At 45.3% G+C, this 17,549-nt stretch overlaps 1 protein-coding gene across 9 annotated transcripts in view; it reads left to right on the top strand.

The window, feature by feature from the left end:
* Window positions 1-8,588: 8,588 nt before the first annotated feature.
* The window catches only part of nr3c2 (nuclear receptor subfamily 3, group C, member 2), a 61,922-nt gene continuing 52,961 nt past the window's right edge, over window positions 8,589-17,549 (top strand). The window contains exons 1-3 of one of the 9 annotated variants that reach the window (XM_035531699.1): window positions 10,067-10,198; window positions 10,592-10,687; window positions 10,843-12,577. In XM_035531699.1, coding sequence (XP_035387592.1) covers window positions 10,863-12,577 — 1,715 coding nt within the window. In that variant the 5' untranslated portion in view covers window positions 10,067-10,198; window positions 10,592-10,687; window positions 10,843-10,862. Of the gene's footprint in view, window positions 8,801-8,837; window positions 9,013-9,036; window positions 9,286-9,357; window positions 9,378-9,403; window positions 9,553-10,066; window positions 10,199-10,257; window positions 10,441-10,527; window positions 10,688-10,842; window positions 12,578-17,549 lie in introns of those variants that run through there. The other 8 variants (XM_035531696.1, XM_035531694.1, XM_035531701.1 and 5 more) reach the window with 8 other exon arrangements.

Below are 17,549 nucleotides of genomic sequence, written 5' to 3' on the forward strand. Positions count from 1 at the left end.
GCTTCTTAATGCTGCTGTTGCCTACCCAACACGCACATGAAAGGTGAATCTGTGTTGTGTGTAACGTCCCATTGTAGATTTTTGAGAGTCTTCCAGATCAGTCAAACGCGAACCCTGAAAGTGGTCTACATGGTAAACGGTCCCCCATCAGTGCTGGTCTGGACACTCTGATCCATATAGAAAGAGGGCAAAGACTAAAATAGCTCTTGTAAGATTGTAGCTCCAATCAAAACAGAGATTTGGATCCAACTCTCGCCCCCCTCAGTCCCACAGATAATACAACCAGGTAAACTGTGATACTTGGTCATCAAAGAAGTTTTATTTCTTTTGAATGTCTGCATGGACTGAGTAGTGCACTGATGAGTGTGCCACCACCCACACTAACACACAGAATGGCATGTTACGCAACCCTGGCTGCTAATTGCAAGCGACACTTTAGAAAATGTGTCCCGCGAAATGATTCATCAACCCAGGCGTCAGTTTCGATATTTGGCAGTCCGTCTTTGTAATTCAAATCGGGCATCCTGGAGACAGCCTTCGGGTTAGTCTACGCACCCTGAGCAGTACAGGCTTGGAGTAGGACTGCTAAAACGCAACAGCTGAAATGTTCAGTTTGTCCAGTAATCGTGTCCGTCCACAACTATCGACACTACTGGGACAATACTACCAAAGCAGCAGATCAACAACAGCATACAGTATACAATGCCATTGTTTAAATTGCAAGCACTAGCCTCAGATGCTAGATGGCTACAGTATCGTTCTGATTTATACGCAGCTCTTACTAGCTTTCAGTAGTCCAGGCCTACTATATGGAAATATGCCTCTTAACTGGATGAGGCTAATGTTTACCAAGACTGATATTTATAATATGCTTTACATCATTTTTTACAAATGTTCTCCCATTTTTTGATGTCAGTTTTGGATCTAGTAGAATGAATTGTCTCTCGTACTGTACAGCAGTGCTACATACACTTCCTGTAATACAGGAACACTGTATTAAGTTGCGTGTTTCCAAACTCGCATCTCTGCTGCGCGCGGCTCAGAGAATATGCTAATTACTGAACTTTCCCAAGCAGCCACACAGATGCCTGATTGGTCACTCTGTTGCCCAGCGATTGGGGAAGGGAGAGACTACTATCTTTGTGTCTCAGAAGGAAAACTGGACACAGTCAGCTAACCTGTCTATCACTGACCATTTGAAAGACAAATGACCAACTGATCCATTAACATTTCTAACAGTGTCCATACAGCCTTTACAGAGTTCCTCACTGTGTACAAACCCCTTGTGGTCCGACATGGAACTGAGCAAATAGAAAAGTCAATTAATCAGAGAACTTGCTGTGACCTTTCATCTCCAGCTTGTCTTGTTGAATCAGATATTGAATCAGGGCTCTCTGAGGTCAAGATGCTGTTAACCCAGAGGTGGACAGTTCAGGTTCTGGTGTTCCCCAGGATTTCAGTTCAAGCACCTGGCTTGGCTATTAAGCTTACAGGTAGAATTAAAAAGTGAAATTCACTGGGTCATACAACGTCATGTCAGTACGTTTTGAACCTAAACACACTTGCTCATCTCATGGAAGTGAACATTTTAGCAAAACTGCAACATTGGAACAATTGCCTGTAAGACTGCCTATAAGGCTACCTATAACACTGCCTGTAAGGAAATATCCAGGTCTGTCTCCAAAGCCTTGCAGCCCAGGGCCTGGTATATGCTCAGTTTTGTTCAGCGTAGTTGTAAAGCTTTTGCAAATCCCACGTTTAGGTCACAAGTCGTCAGTTGAGAAAACAAGAAAACCAGGAGACACGTCATGGCACAGAGATCCAGCTTGACAAGGTATTAAACAGAATTAAATCCCAAACCTTGTTGCTATCGCTTGCCTAATTGCCTTGACATCTTGCCTTTGGGATTTTAACAGAATTAATCAGGAATCCATTGAGCAACCACAGACATGTACACATGTTGGGGAAGACTGTTCCATTTAAAGGTCTAAAATAAGCTTCTTTGTTTCCTGGAAAGACTTCAGAGAAACACTTGGTCTTATATATGTTAGAATAAAAACACCCCCCAAAAAAAAGCTTGTCTGCAGACATCTGGTACACAAATAAACACTAATGCATTAGTGTTTTTAAGCATAAATTGCACATAGATGATTGACTTTGAGGTTGAAATAGGTCACCATCATTCTATATGTTACATACATAACAAATGATCCTTTCTTTTTATGGTGATGATCACATTTTAATACATGTAATTTTCCTGAATATTTAAATATTAATCTTACTGTATAAGTGAAACTTTGGGCCACACAGGAGCATCAGGGAATAAACAGTATAAACATGTAGAGGTCTTATGACAGATGTGAAATACACAACATAAATACAAATACAGGCAAGACTTGTCAAGTTTATTTATACACCACATTCCATACACAGTCATACACAGAGGCAAGAAATATCACAAAATAGAAACTAAAATATTTGGACGGATTCTGTACATTATTACCACCATAGATGATAATCATTGACTCAACATCTCCTGACCCACTTTTCAGAAGTGCACTCGAGATGTGAATGATTTTCTAGTGGAGGGGATTAGATTTACGAAGGAAATTAACCCTATCACCATTGTCCAGGTTTGTGATAATACAGTTATTCCAGTTTATCTGGTCTCAGTAAACCCAGCAGTCATAAGATCCACTGTAACAGCCAGATTTCCTGGTTTCACAGATTAATTGATTGTGTTGTTGAGTCTGATAGATTCCATGAAGAAAGAGGGCAGTAAATATCAACCATTTGATTCCCTTGTTTTAGAAAAAACAACAAACTTGTATTTGAATAAATGCTTCTCGAATTTCTCATCTGTCCAGGTGACACTATTACATGAAAACCGAGGTCACAGCTTTCTAGACAAGTGGTATTTAAAGTCTCAAGAGCGATATTTAGTGTTTGTTACACATAGAGAGCATCTCAGCAGGTCCAAGCCTATAATCAAATGATTAGAAATAAAAGAAAGTGGCTTTCCACGCATCTTTCCAGTCAAAATGGTCGGCAAAACGTCAAGGAACTAGTATTTGATCAGTGCCAGCCACGCCTTTGGCTCCTCACCAAAACTGGCTTCTTGGCAACTTCCCGTTTGACTAGACGACCTGAAGAACTATTTTTGGGTTTCATACCAACGTGCTTACATGTGATTTAATTTTGATTACCAGTTGCCAGAAATCTGTTTTGGCATGTCTACTCTTCATTTCTGAAATCAGAATCAAAACAGAAAATGTATATGCCAAAAGAATTAGACTCTTGTGATATATCCACTTTTCAGTTCTGTTTCAGAAACCAGTTTTTTCCTTGAAAAATCAGCAATCTGTGATAAATTAGACATCATGAAATGAATTAAGATACAACAGGAACAAGTTGATAGAACTCAGATTAAGAGATTCAATGCTTTCCACATATGTGGTGCCTGCAACCAATGCAAGGTTCTCTTATAATCTAGATGTTACTGTAGAGCATGAAAGCATGTTGAGAATGGACCGGAATCAGTCTACTTGCTTTAGTGTGACCTTGTATTTCCAGTGGTCTGACATATCCTCACAGACATAAATGAAGAAGAAATGAGAAAAGGAAAGAAAGAATGAGAGAGAGGGAGAGAGACTGTCAGAATGTGCTAAAAAGAAGCTGAAGAGAGGAGAGACACTGAGCTAGACAGAGACCGGCGAGGACACAGAGACACACTGAGCTAAACAGAGACCGGCGAGGACACAGAGACACACTGAGCTAGACAGAGACCGGCGAGGACACAGAGAGGCACTGAGCTAGACAGAGACCGGCGAGGACACAGAGAGGCACTGAGCTAGACAGAGACCGGCGAGGACACAGAGAGGCACTGAGCTAGACAGAGACCGGCGAGGACACAGAGAGGCACTGAGCTAGACAGAGACCGGCGAGGACACAGAGAGGCACTGAGCTAGACAGAGACCGGCGAGGACACAGAGAGGCACTGAGCTAGACAGAGACCGGCGAGGACACAGAGAGGCACTGAGCTAGACAGAGACCGGCGAGGACACAGAGAGGCACTGAGCTAGACAGAGACCGGCGAGGACACAGAGACACTGAGCTAGACAGAGACCGGCGAGGACACAGAGAGGCACTGAGCTCTCACTGGGCAGCTTCACTCTACCTGACTGTTGCACCATATGGTCTGACTGGCCAACGTCATCGTCCAGCCCCTTCAGCAGCGGCCAGTACCAGCAACGTCCTGCCTAAGTCACCAGCCACACTTAGTAGAGCAGTCAGGAAGGGGTGTGTGCTCGCGAGCGATATAAGTGCTTTGGTATGAGTAGCTGGATGCTTGTGTGTGTGTGTGTCTATGATGACTGAGTCAGCATTAAGAGAGGGATGTAATAACACAGGTGCATTTAAATGGTGATGTATCACCCTCGTTATCTACCCAATGTCTGTTCCCTCAGATGCTCTGAGAAGACGACCTTGTGTGGGGGAAAAAATTCCTTCTGGATAAAATGACTGGTGACGACTGTGTTGGCTGTATTATTGACATCTCTGAAAGTCAGCCTGCCTTTTCAAAACATATCAACATTTCCAACGTGAGAGTGCGGTTAGCAAAGCTACACTGTTTGCCGGTTCTGTAGGACCAGTAGCTCCAGTTGATATGGTGACCTACCCTAGACAATAAACCTCCAAACATGTGTACAATCGCCAGCACCGTGTGGAACAGTTCTGAGTGTTTTAAGCCAGTGTGGAGGGAAAATTCTGCTGTTAGCTCTAACGCTAGCCTGGCATCTGGAGCAGAGCGTGTGTTAGGAAACACCTCGCATATTAATTCATAATGTACTTGACACAATTTCGGTAAACATCACATTATTCAATGATAAAGACAGGGAGGATAATACAGCGATCTGGAGTCCGGCTGTGTCTCGTATTTAGTGTTCCTAATGAATATGTATCACACACATAATAGGATAAATACATTATTCAATCTGCCTGTTCTGGCAGACCTGGAGTTCTCTAGTTAGTGATGCAAAAACTGTTTTTTATGTGCATGTTCTCCTGTTCTCCTCTTTATGACCACTGCTGCTCCACTTTCACCCCAGTGACCTTGGCCAAGAAACAAGAAAGCAGGCAGAGGGGTTTTTTTGTGTGTGTGTGTGTGTGTGTGTGTGTGTGTGTGAGCGTTTCGTAGTGGACCCTGTGTACACACCCCATCTTTCATACATGCTCTATATCATCAAGCACATGATTGGATTTTTGTCCCCCTCTCCAATATTACGGGGTCAGGGTTTGATTGAGAACATGAAGAAGTGACGAGAAGTAAAGTAGAAAGTGTTAAGCAGAGATCTGAAGGATAACGATGACAAGCACTTACGGAGGAAGAGAGTCCAAAGTCTGGGAGTAGCAGCACTGAAGGATCTGCTGCCCGTGGTGGAGAGTCCAAAGCTGGAGGTTCTAAAGTGCGAGAGGTCCAGAGAGAGAGACCGTGTGGAGCTGTGTACGGTAGACGTGCAATCAAACACTTAGCAGATGGAAAGAGATTTTGGATGCAATAGATTCTCGTCAAAAAGACAAGTTTACTAAGCTTTACAGTGTACATTTACAGTATTTTTTTTTTTTACCAGTAACTTCACAATGTTTCTTGGTCCTATTCAGCAAAATTCCCATGAACATCACATTTTAGGGTTTCCCTGTTTCCAGCACGCCAAACTCAGCTAATCTGCTTAGCAATACCACGGGATGTTGGAAAGGGGTTTCAATGGGAAAACCCAAATCCCCTTCGCAGTGTAGTGGCACTCCGTGACTGGCCAGGACTGAGGAAGACTGAGATTAAATCCGTTTAAATTGTGCCAACGGAGGCCAGTATGGATGTTAGACTCATTCTATTTGTAGACGGGGCAGGTTTGGATCCAGTGGTTTTTCTCAGCCTTTAGAAAGGGCCGAGTTCCTGTTTATGTAAGCAACATTCAGGTTCAGGAAACATAACGCACTCTTTTTCCAACAGTGTGGCTTTTCTACTCAACTATAGACAGCTGGAAGAGTTGATTAGTCAAACAAATATGGTGATTCAAAATCATAACCAGAGTCTTAGTTTTTGAATATGAACTTTTGCACCCCTGTTTATAAGCAGATTCCTAACTACATTAAACTACCACAGTCAGACGTTTGCCAGCAAATGGCTCAAGGCTGAGGGGGTTTAGCTCAGGGGCTTCTGCCCTCATTGACTAGTGATTTCAACTGGTCTGAATATTTAGATCAACACATCTCTGTGTCACTGAAATGTCTCAGCAGTAGCTGTGGTTACCACCATGAGAGCTTTGATGTTTGGGACAGACACGGTTCAGTTCAAATACAGGTCAGGTTTCAGATGCAAATGTCAGTCAGTTTGAGTTATACAGAGACATCACAATTCTGTCACACCACTACATTTCACCTGTGTTCCTCGGTAAACCTGGGGAAACTGCTCCACCTCACCATACCCACGTTGACATTGATATACACCACCAAAGTACAAACATACATTATAAACAAAATACTGTATTTCAACATTTTGTGGAGATGGTACAATTTCCATCGTTAAATTGATTACGATGTACTAAATTGTGTACTCCTCTTTTCTTCCCTGTTTTCCAGTCTGAAGTGGCTGAACTATGGCACCACCTGCTGGTGAATTCTTCCAAACTGTGATCAAGGAATTAATAGCTCACACAAAAGTGCTCAGTGTGTGTATGAAACATTGTAACTACCAAATATTCCTGGAAGTCAATCCATAAACATTTTATATACCCCCCCCCCCCCCCCCCCCCCCCCCCCCACACACACACACTCTCACGTGCGTGCATATGCATGTTCAAACACACACCCACATCTAACCTTAGACACACAGACACACACACACTGTGTTAATTAGTGAGCTTTATGTTTCAATGCTGCTGTGAGTGTACATCTGGGAGTGGAGCAGGTTTCTGGGAGGGTAAGATATGTATGTTAACCCCTGCAGCTATGACTCAACCACCAGAGCTCTGAGAACAGAGCACCTCCTCAACTCAACCACTAGAGCACCGAGAACAGAGCACCTCCTCAACTCAACCACTAGAGCACCGAGAACAGAGAACCTCCTCAACTCAACCACTAGAGCACCGATAACAGAGCACCTCCTCAACTCAACCACTAGAGCACCGAGAACAGAGCACCTCCTCAACTCAACCACTAGAGCACCGATAACAGAGCAGCTCCTCAACTGAACCACTAGAGCACCGAGAACAGAGCAGCTCCTCAACTCAACCACTAGAGCACCGAGAACAGAGCAGCTCCTCAACTCAACCACTAGAGCACCGAGAACAGAGCAGCTCCTCAACTCAACCACTAGAGCACCGAGAACAGAGCAGAGAAAGGAGGGACTCGAGTCAGGTCTGGTTTTAAACATACAGCTACACTACAGAATTTAAGAACCAAATATATTTACTGGCTGCTTTTTAAAATCCCCAGTGTTGAATTAACACCTACAGACTGAATTAACACATTCACTTTTAATTTAAGCTCAGCTGGACAAATGAACACAGCAAGAGCTGATTTAACACTGGGGATTTGTGTGTGTGTAAATTACATACAACCTCTCCAACTGTGACTTCTTCAGCATGTGTGCTATGAAGCAGTGCATTAAATCAACCACAGAGTAACTGTAAATTAAATTCTGTGAATGACAAATAGGCTTCCAAACTAGTTCTCTTATTTTTGCTGCTGACTGCCACAATGTCCAAATATATGTCATCACACACACTTTATTTCTCAAAATGTCTCTTTAGCAGTCTGACAGATGTACTTACTGAATATTCCATTCTTGTCAAAATGGTGTGATAATAATGGCTTTATTATTGACTGCATACTGTCATAGTTAGGAGGAGCCGTTTTAATAGTGCGGGTGGACTGAGGCCTGCCACATACCTGTGCAAAACACTGAACCGTCAGGACTTCCTTTGCAATATTAGTGCAGTTTTAGTCCACAAAGAGCAGTTTAAAAACTCAACGTGCACATTAAACAACACAGAGGAAAGTCCAAGTGTGTTAAGTGTGTACAGTAGAAACAGGCATTTCGTGTGATTTAGTATAAACGAGGGGGATCAAAGGTGAGATATTAAAGATACGTCCATTTTCCACGTTTTGAAGGCTTGATTAAGTGAACCCACGAATTTGATAGTTTCCATGACGACTGACGCTGCTTTGCTTCTTAAATATTGAAACAACGAAACATATTTTATTGATGCAGAGCTAAGAATGGCGTAAATATACGCCCTGCATGCACGAGCAAACACCCACGTAATTAAAATACCTTGCCCTACTTCTGGACCTGCGCTCGCGAAAGCCGCAGCCTACCTGCGCGTACCGGCTGACAGCGCGCGCGCTCTTCCCCGCCCCCTCCGAGCTCCGGTTGCGCTCGGGTGCAGTAGGAGGGCCCACGCGCTCGGCATGACGTCGCTCAGCAAGTCGGAGTCCTTCGCTGTTTCGGTCAGTCTTCTGTCGCGAGTCTAACGATCGCCAGTCAGATTTTTTTTTTTTTTTTTTTTTTTTTTTAGCAATGCGTACGAGCCACGGACGTTGCTGAAAGGGCCTCGTTTGCTCTCGAGGCGGATGGTTCGTTCGGCGCGTGCCGCTTGGTTGAGGATTCCGCGTCATGCGCGCAGTAGTGCGCTGAGCTCTCAGGACAGAAAGTCGTAGATGTGCAGCAACAGCACGTAGTCGCAGCCCGGCGCTGCACAGCAACACAAACCTCACCCACCTGCGTGTCCTAATTAAGGTAAGGTCCACGCGCACTGCACGCGGAAAGGACATCCATTCATGGGGGGGGGAGGACATGAATCAGTCTGTCTGTCCGGTATTTAGAAATGTGTGTTACGGAGGCAGTGAAGTTTCAAACTTGTCATGTTGTGAACACAAACCCGCACGGGAGCGGAGCTGCAACTTAACAGGAGCGCACGGGAAAGGCTGCGTGCATGCCGGCCAGCTTTGGTGTGACAACTTTATACCGACATGAACGCGAGCTGTAACGACGACACGGAAGCCGTCGCAGAACCGATTCGCTCCTATCCGTCGTAAATGAACAGTTGGGCTAAATTGAACACAGCAGAGCCTCCGGTTTGGCTCCATAAACTTTGCACAGCTCAGATATCTCTGATGCCGTCCCGCGTCGATGGTTCGCCTACATTACATGTTCTGAATCCTAGAGACATTTACCCTTCGTGGGAAAAAAAGCTGTCGGTTGACCTCCTGTCCCTGCGCGCGGTGAGCGAGCGTCCCTGCTTCACTGCGCGGACCGTGTTGCTCCGCGAAACTTGGAGCGGAGTGCGTTAGTTTCCTCGCGCGGCCAGGGCACCGTAAGTGACAGGGTTTCAAGGTTGCGGTGACCAGCACCGCGCACTTCTCTATCTTAAACCCCGCACAACGCACGGGCACGTTGGTATGATGTGATGAACCATACTTCGTGTCATCGTGTGGATGTTAAAGGGGTTTGGAGTATAAAGAAGTGCGACACCGTCATCAGAGGGGAAGGTGAGCATGCCGGGGACCAGTGACGCAAAAACGCTGTTTTATTGCAACAAAAGTTTGCAGTGTGGCGTATTTGACGGGTTAAAGTTGGTTCTTCCATTTTCTAGCGGTGTCGCAGCAGTGTTGTGGCTGCAGAATGACAGCGCGAGCGGACCAATCCGGGAGTGGCGTGACAAACTTCTGGCGACGGGCTGCCTGCTTCTGCCCAATGGTCGCGCGCGAGAAGTCTCCGTCGGAAAGAAATGTGCACAAAACTACGTCATGTGTTTAAAGTCGCATTGTCCCGTCGACATTGTGATTTGCAGTAAAATAATTAATACGCGGCGTTAAACCCAACTTAACTGCGCCCGTGTCACGGGCGAGCTGCTTCGCGTGAACCACTTGCGCGTATTGCGATAGACATGCTCTGCCTGCACATAGCGTTTTCCGCTCGTATGCGCGTTTAAAGTGACGAGGATCTAGTCGCAGACGAGACGTTTGTCACTATCAGATCTGTTCCGCTTTAAGGCAGGCGCATCAGGGCTCGCGCCCCTCCCCGGCGAGCGTGTCGGGTCGTGATTGTTTTCTTCCGCCGCTGACGCTTCTGGCCAGAAAACTGGCGTTAAACTCAGAAAAGTTTGCATCGACTGTCATGCTTTACATTTTAACTGTGAGCTCTTGCGAAGTTTTTTTCTAATGTAAAAGTTAGCGGTACTGCATGAGGCTACAAGATAAAACGTAATGTAGTTATTGTTGTATATATTGTTATGCAAAAATATGCAAATATAATTACAGTTCTATGTAAACGTTTAAGCAGCTTTGGTCGAAGTGCAGGATTAAGTGAACAACCTGGTATGAATAGAAACCTTTAAGATGTTAAAATATTAAGACATGTTTCTCAGCTGATTGCAGGTAACATTTGCAAGCTGTGATTTTTGTGAAAGAAAGTTGTTTGCTATGGGTCAGGACATAATGATTTTTATTTCTAAAAAAAACTGCTTTACTGTACAGTAAAATTTGTAGGAGAATATCGTTTCTAAGGCATTAATTGCTTGTCATGCAGATTCACGTAGGGGACTTAACTTTCCATATGACTGTGTGCAGTATTTGTGATAAACTTGCATAAGTGTTAAAGTACAGTAATAACACACACCTTCAGGTACAGTAACTAATGGTGATTTTTTGTTTAGTTTGGTATTTGTCATCCTTAACTGTGATGTGATAAATGTATTTTAAAAAATAATACATGACTGATTAAAAAAAAAAGAGACATGATTCTCGCTCATTAAATTTTCATCGCTTTTTTTCTGTCAGGTTTATCAAATGATCCAGGCATGGAGGCCAAAAGATACCAAAGTTTTTTCGAAGGTACAGACACAGAAGGCACATGGATCCAGCAGCCAGGGTGTGTGGAACACCACAGTACCACAGCAGCAGAGGGAGGTGTCGTGAGCAGCGAGGTTCCCATGGAAGTCGTGAACCCGAGCGTCCTGCCTAATGACCCGCCCACCCCTGGACAGAAGGTTGAGACTGTGATGCCACTCCTTCGACACAACCCAAACCAGCCGCTCAGCTTCCCCGTGTTCAAGGGCCCCCTGCACAGCCGCAAGCCAGAGACAGACTCAAAAGAACTGGCCAAAACCGTCGCTGAGTCAATGGGCCTGTATATGAATGCGGCCCGGGAGGCAGAGTTCCCCTTCGGCCAGCAGGGTCTCCCGGCAGGGTGCCAGGGTAGTCCTGGGAAACTGTACCCTCTGTGTGGCAGAGGAACCGAGGACAATCAGTCAGGGGCTGCAGCGAGCCCCAGCATGAAACCGCCCTCCACATTCCCAGGCCTGTCCCAGCTGACCAATGGCAGCGCTGCGGAGTGTGTGGTAGGCTCCGCCCCAGCACCCTCCGCCTTGGCCACGGCTCTGTCCAGCCCGACCGAAAACTCCAACTCCAGCCCCATTGGAAACAACATGGTGACTTCCACCTCTAGTCCCACCTATTTTGGCACCAGTTGCCCTTCCCTAGCCAGCCCGGTCAGCCTGGGTCCGGTTGGTTCCGGCTTGGGTCTGGGTCACCGCACCAACTACAGTCCCTTGGAATCAAGCACAGTGGGCTCCCCGCCACTGACCAGCCCCCACAATGTGATGAAGTCTCCCATGTCCAGCCCCCAGAGCATGGGAAGTGTGAGGACTCCCCCGTCCTGCAGTGCCAACGTGAGGTCGTCTGTGTCCAGCCCGCTCACTGCAGTCTCCATGGCCACGTCCAGTCCCAGGAATCCGTCCAGGAGCTTCTCTGTGTCCAGCCCTCCCAGCGGACTGGGCCTGGTGCAGAATGACATTCACAGCCCCGAGGTCCATGAGCAGGACTTCAAAGGCTTTGAGTTCCCCAAAGTGGAGGGCATGGATGGGGAGATGTTCAACATAGGCCTGGACTCAATGGGGATGGTCAAATACATCAAGAACGAGCCAGACACCAATTACCGGAGCATGTGTCTGGGCAGCAGTGACAGCAACATGCCGCATTCACCATTCACATCTCAGATTAAGACTGAGCCTGGCAGAGACCTGCCGTGCATGAACGCGCACCACAGTGAACCCCAGCACCCCGTGGGGCTCTTTCCAGCCACAGAGACGACATACTTGTCTTTGAGGGATAATATCGATGAATATAGTCTCTCAGGGATCCTGGGACCTCCTGTTTCTTCTCTTAATGGCGATTACGAGCCTGGTGTCTGTCCTAACAATGGCCTGCCCAAGAGGATTAAACAGGAGATCAGTGATGGCAGCTATTACCAAGAGAGTAACAACACACCCACGTCGGCTATTGTCGGGGTTAATTCAGGAGGACACTCATTTCATTACCAGATTGGAGCGCAAGGAACAATGTCGTTTTCACGGCACGATGTGCGGGACCAGACGAACCCCTTGTTGAATCTAATTTCTCCAGTTACGGCGTTAATGGAGACGTGGAAAACACGTCCTGGCGTGTCCCAGGGTGCCCTGTCCACCCGTGGGGACGGATTCCCGGGCCCTGGCTGTCTCTCCGACAACATGGCAAGGTAAGAGGCAGGCAATGTGGACGTGTTTTTGGTGTTGCGTTTTTGTCAGAGAGACAGACACAGACAGACAGAGAGAGAGAGAGGAAAAGCAGTGGCACAGAGCATATAGTTATAAGCTAACTGAAAATTAATTTGCATTTCAGATTTCAACCTGAAGGTTGTGATTCTGTTGATTACATAATCATTGTTCAGGCACTTTTATCACTGTATTATTTGTCAGGTCACCGGCTTACATTATGAATATGTACCATGAATGAAAATGATAGTTTGCTGAAATACTTGCAGATGCTTAGAATAATTTCATTGACTGTACTTAAGAAAATGAAAAGCAACTCTGCCATTTACGTCATGCAGAAAACAAACCCTCCACCCAGAGATGAGAAGATGAGTTAGAGGTGTAGAAACAGGCTGTGGTTAATAAACCAGCATATTTATTAGGAGGAGGGAAAGAGGAATTTGGTATCAAGACTCATTCTGCTGAATGTGAGACATTATGGGCCACTGGTATATGAACCAAGATGAATACAGAGAGAAACTGAAATTGGGTCTAAATTATTGATGCATGATAATACATTGGTTTGACTTATGGAATTAAAGTATTTGTAATGTAATAACTATATGGAGGGGCTGGAAATGTCTCCCTGACCTCAGCTGAGCTCAGGGAGTCAAAGTTTTGCTCTTATCTGCCGTGCGTATGTACATGTATGCAGTTGTTATCAGGACGTTTCCTAAGAACCCCCCCACCATGCTCATGTCCTCTGGTACAGGTTTATGAGCTCCCGATATTGTGTAGATGCATCATAAATAATTAACACCGGATCACGTGGTTATCCTGCAATGCAACGACAACAGTGATATAAACAGTCAAGGTGTAGTACCTAAACAAAACCAAATAAAAGAGAGGAATTGGAAGGAGAGAGACAGACACAGATGGATGGATGAATGGACGGAGGGACAGTACCTATGCTGAACTGATCTTGAACAGAGGTTGAAAGTTGCTCACCTCTTCACACAGCTGTTCAGCCAGAATCTCACTGGTTTAAAATGAGGCTCCGGCATCCAGGAAAATAAAACAAAACAGTTCAGGCAGAAAGAAGCGGCATCTGGGTCACTGCGGGGATATTCTGTGAAGTGCTTATGTAACCTTAGAGCACAGGCAAGAGCGAACTTTGTTTACATGGAATTAAAAGATAAGAATACTGTACGCATCCCAGGCCGTCACAGGCTGCGAGATTCTGGGCAGTGAGCTGACCTCATATGACAGCTACTCATTACCGGAGTCATAAACAGACAGGCAACAGATTCATTTCCGGGTTGCATAATGTTTTACGGGTTTGCACACTGCAGGAAGTTGTAGGCTCAGTAAAGGAAGATCTGGTTGAACCCCATTCCTGCACAGCCACGGTAACGCAGGTTCACACGGTCGATGCTGTGGTGTACCTGATGACTCATCAGCTCTCTGTGAGTGTATCAGCTGTGAGTTGAGCAGGAAACCATGCTGTTCTCCTGGAGGGCTTTGCAAAAACTGATCTCAGAACAGCGCTGCCCTTCCAATACTAAGATACTTTGTGCATACAGGCCCAAGGGTCTGTTTGGTGCTCTCAGACTGAGTGTCTGATTAATAAATGCAGATGCTGATCACTGTCGTATCAAAAGTAGCGTTACCAGAGCCTGGGCAAGTTTCCAGCTTCACAAGCTTCCAGTGACATCCGTAGAAATGACGTTGGCTGTGTAGGACACAATGACGTAGTTGCAATGTTGCAAAATGCAACTCCGATACAATAAAAAAAAAAAAAAAAAAAAATATATATATATATAATAATCTGGTTGCCTTTATGCCTGTGAAGTTCACCATGGAGTAAGACAGAGTGTGTGATGGATTAGGTGTCTTCTGAAGTGTCTTTCTATTTGGTGCTATTTTGGAAGTGAGCAGTTGCTACTCGACTACGCTGCTAGATCTGTGCTCCAAAAGCGTTAACCAGACACGCATTTAGAGGCCGACCAGTCACCTACAACAGAAAAGAACTTCCAAAGTAGGCCAACAACCACAGGTGTACACATCAAACGCACTGTGAAGGCGCTACATTAAGACAGGACGTCTAGTTGTAGTTTTAGTAAACAGACTTCCCGCTAATTTTAGGCATAACTGGTACTCAGCTTTGTTCTTGTTTGTCAGTTAAATGGCCACTTTACATAAAGAAAATCCTATTTAAAGTGATCCTATTTTGAGTCTGTCGTAGTCGAGCGTGACGATACAAGCGTGACGTTTGAACAGCAACAGCAGGTAACCACAGTGGTAACAGTAGCTTGTGGACAGCCGGCATGAATTATTCACATTCATAATTTACATAGCCGTGCCTTGCTCTTTAAGTGGAGAAACCCGCAGACTGGTTTTGCGTGCAGGTTAAGGGGAGGAGTTATGCAAATGAAGGCATCCCATTCAAATGTCCTCCTAACTGTAGGAGGACATTTATTACCTTATTTGACCCTTTCTTTCTGATCAAATTCAGCCTCGTTTGCGTTGAGAGGGTTAAATATTTTTGCCACATGAATAAAATAAATCCATTTGACTTATCCTCAAGGTCTTAACAGTAAGAATAATAGTGCCTGCATGTACCACATAATGATGTCATTGTTTCTGCCTTTATGGTTGAATAACTTTGCTGAGTTTGAGTCGATAACCACAACACTGTGAGCAACACATGACCTGAATTCTACCAGTCAGAGAGTCAAACGCATTATAGATTTTAATGCAACACTAAGGTCAGCATTGCAGCTATTATTTTAGCAATTAAGATCAGGGTTAAGGCCAGTGGGGCTGATCCTAGGTCAGCATTACATGCCCAGTTAGGACTGGTACAGGGTGCAGACCAGGGGCCTTCAGACTACAGCACAGTAGTGCTAAGAGTCTCTGGCTACTGTAGCACAGCAAGCTGCTGGTATCAGACTCGGGACGAGTCTTGGGGTTTTAAGGACTGGAAGCTTCCGATTAGAGAGCAGGGCCTGAAGGGGGAATGATACGGACGTTTATCTTGCAGGCGACCCACGTGACGAGAGTCACAGTGCTTCGCATGGATCACAGACATCCTCTGGTTAATGAGATCCAGTGTAGCCTGAATGTCACACGGGATGAGTCTGAGGTGAGCCGGACCTCTGCCCGGTGGCTTCAGCTAGCCCAGCACGGTGCTCTAGACAAATACACACACTTTCTCACTCCCTCGCGCTCTCTCTCTCTCTCACTCCCTCGCTCTCTCTCTCTCTCTCTCTCTCTCTCTCTCTCCCTCGCGCTCTCTCTCTCTCTCTCTCTCTCTCTCTCTCTCATTCAGAACACCATAGATGTTTCTTTCTCTCCATGCTTCACGTCTGCGTGTTTTCACCCTCTTGCTCCTCCATTCAGTGGGACACTAGATGTATTACAGGGGCCTTTTGTTACTCACAGATCTTTGATATCTGCATCACACACCGCCATTATTGAATCAGTCACATGTTATGTAACAGCTCCAAAAAAATAAACAGAGAGAGAGAGAGAGAGAGACAGAGACAGAGACACAGAGAGAGAGAGAGAGAGAGAGAGAGAGAGAGAGAGAGAGAGAGAGAGAGAGAGTGCGTAGGGTGGAGGAGGAGAGATCTTTTCAGTCACTGCTCCAGAAGCAAAAAAGGATAATTTTTGTTTTTCTTTCTTGGAAAAATATAAATTGCTTACCACAAACTAACTGAACATTGTAACATGACAAGTTTATAAATAAAAGGTGTGTAATGCAGAAGACAGAAAATGTGATGAAGCATAGTATATATATACACGCGTGCATGTATGTATGTGTGCGTGCGTGTATGTGTGCGTGTGTGTGTGCGCGTGCGTGTGTGTAAACGTACAGATTTATACGTACTTTGAGGTCATTTGTGCTTGGCAGTGTAACACCAGCTTCAATGCTGCATCTCTGTCCAGGAAATTGGTTCATTCCTACTGTACATAAACTCGGCAGCACGGCCCCGCTGTGGCCTTCAACATGCCACTGCCTGAGGAGAATCAACTTCACAAGCCGACAATGTACTGCTTTTGCTCTCTGTGATTCTGAGTAAGCAGTCTCAGAAGCAGTGGCAGTGAAAAGGCTGGAAATTTCGGAATGCTCTGGAAATCTTGGAATGCTCTGGAAGTCAGAATGTTCTGGCTTTCCTTTGCCTGGCCGGCTGCGTCTGGCATCATTAGCACGAGTCAGCGTAAGTATAAAGACAATTTGACCAAAAGAAAGATCCAGGTGTAGCTTTCATGCTCATCTGAGTGAATAACCTATCGAGCATCGAACAAATGAGATTATTCCAGATTATTTCTTCTGTCATGCTTGATGTGTTGTTATGGGTTGAAAATATGCCTTTGGCTCAGAGAACTCTTCGCTGCACTATCTCTGCTCATCTCACGAGCGTACGACTGCTATACGGCCAATAAGAGTACAAAAACAAGTGTACCCTAAATAAACGCTTTTGGCCTCCTTTCCTGTGCTGGAGGATCTTCTCACTGGTATTTTTCCCTTTTTTTAATCATGTTCCAGTCAATTTAGGCGATGTTTAGCTGTTAGGCTGTCCTGTCCTGTTTACTGCAGGATCAGTAAACCAGGGAGCTGTAGTTCATGGTGAGGGTTTATTTACACAGCAAGCCAGTCGACCTGAAGACTGACCCGTTACATGACTCTGTCAGACTGCTTAAAGGAACACCTCTCTGTTTGATCACTGTGGTATGTAGTTATTGCATAATTACAACGTTCATATTCATATCCTTAAAACACCTCCTCTACAGAAGACACAGATCTGTACCTGTAATGGCCACACCATTATCTACACCCATATGCAGTAATATTCTCCAGAACTTCACAATGCTGTTACTATAGTCTCCAGCATACCACAGTCTCAGCAGGGCATAAATATATATGTCCTATATATAGTCTTCATGCCATAGCTGCACTCGTGAGTAAATCCA

This window comes from Electrophorus electricus, chromosome 11, assembly GCF_013358815.1.
Source record: "Electrophorus electricus isolate fEleEle1 chromosome 11, fEleEle1.pri, whole genome shotgun sequence".
NCBI classification, from domain to species: Eukaryota; Metazoa; Chordata; class Actinopteri; order Gymnotiformes; family Gymnotidae; genus Electrophorus; species Electrophorus electricus.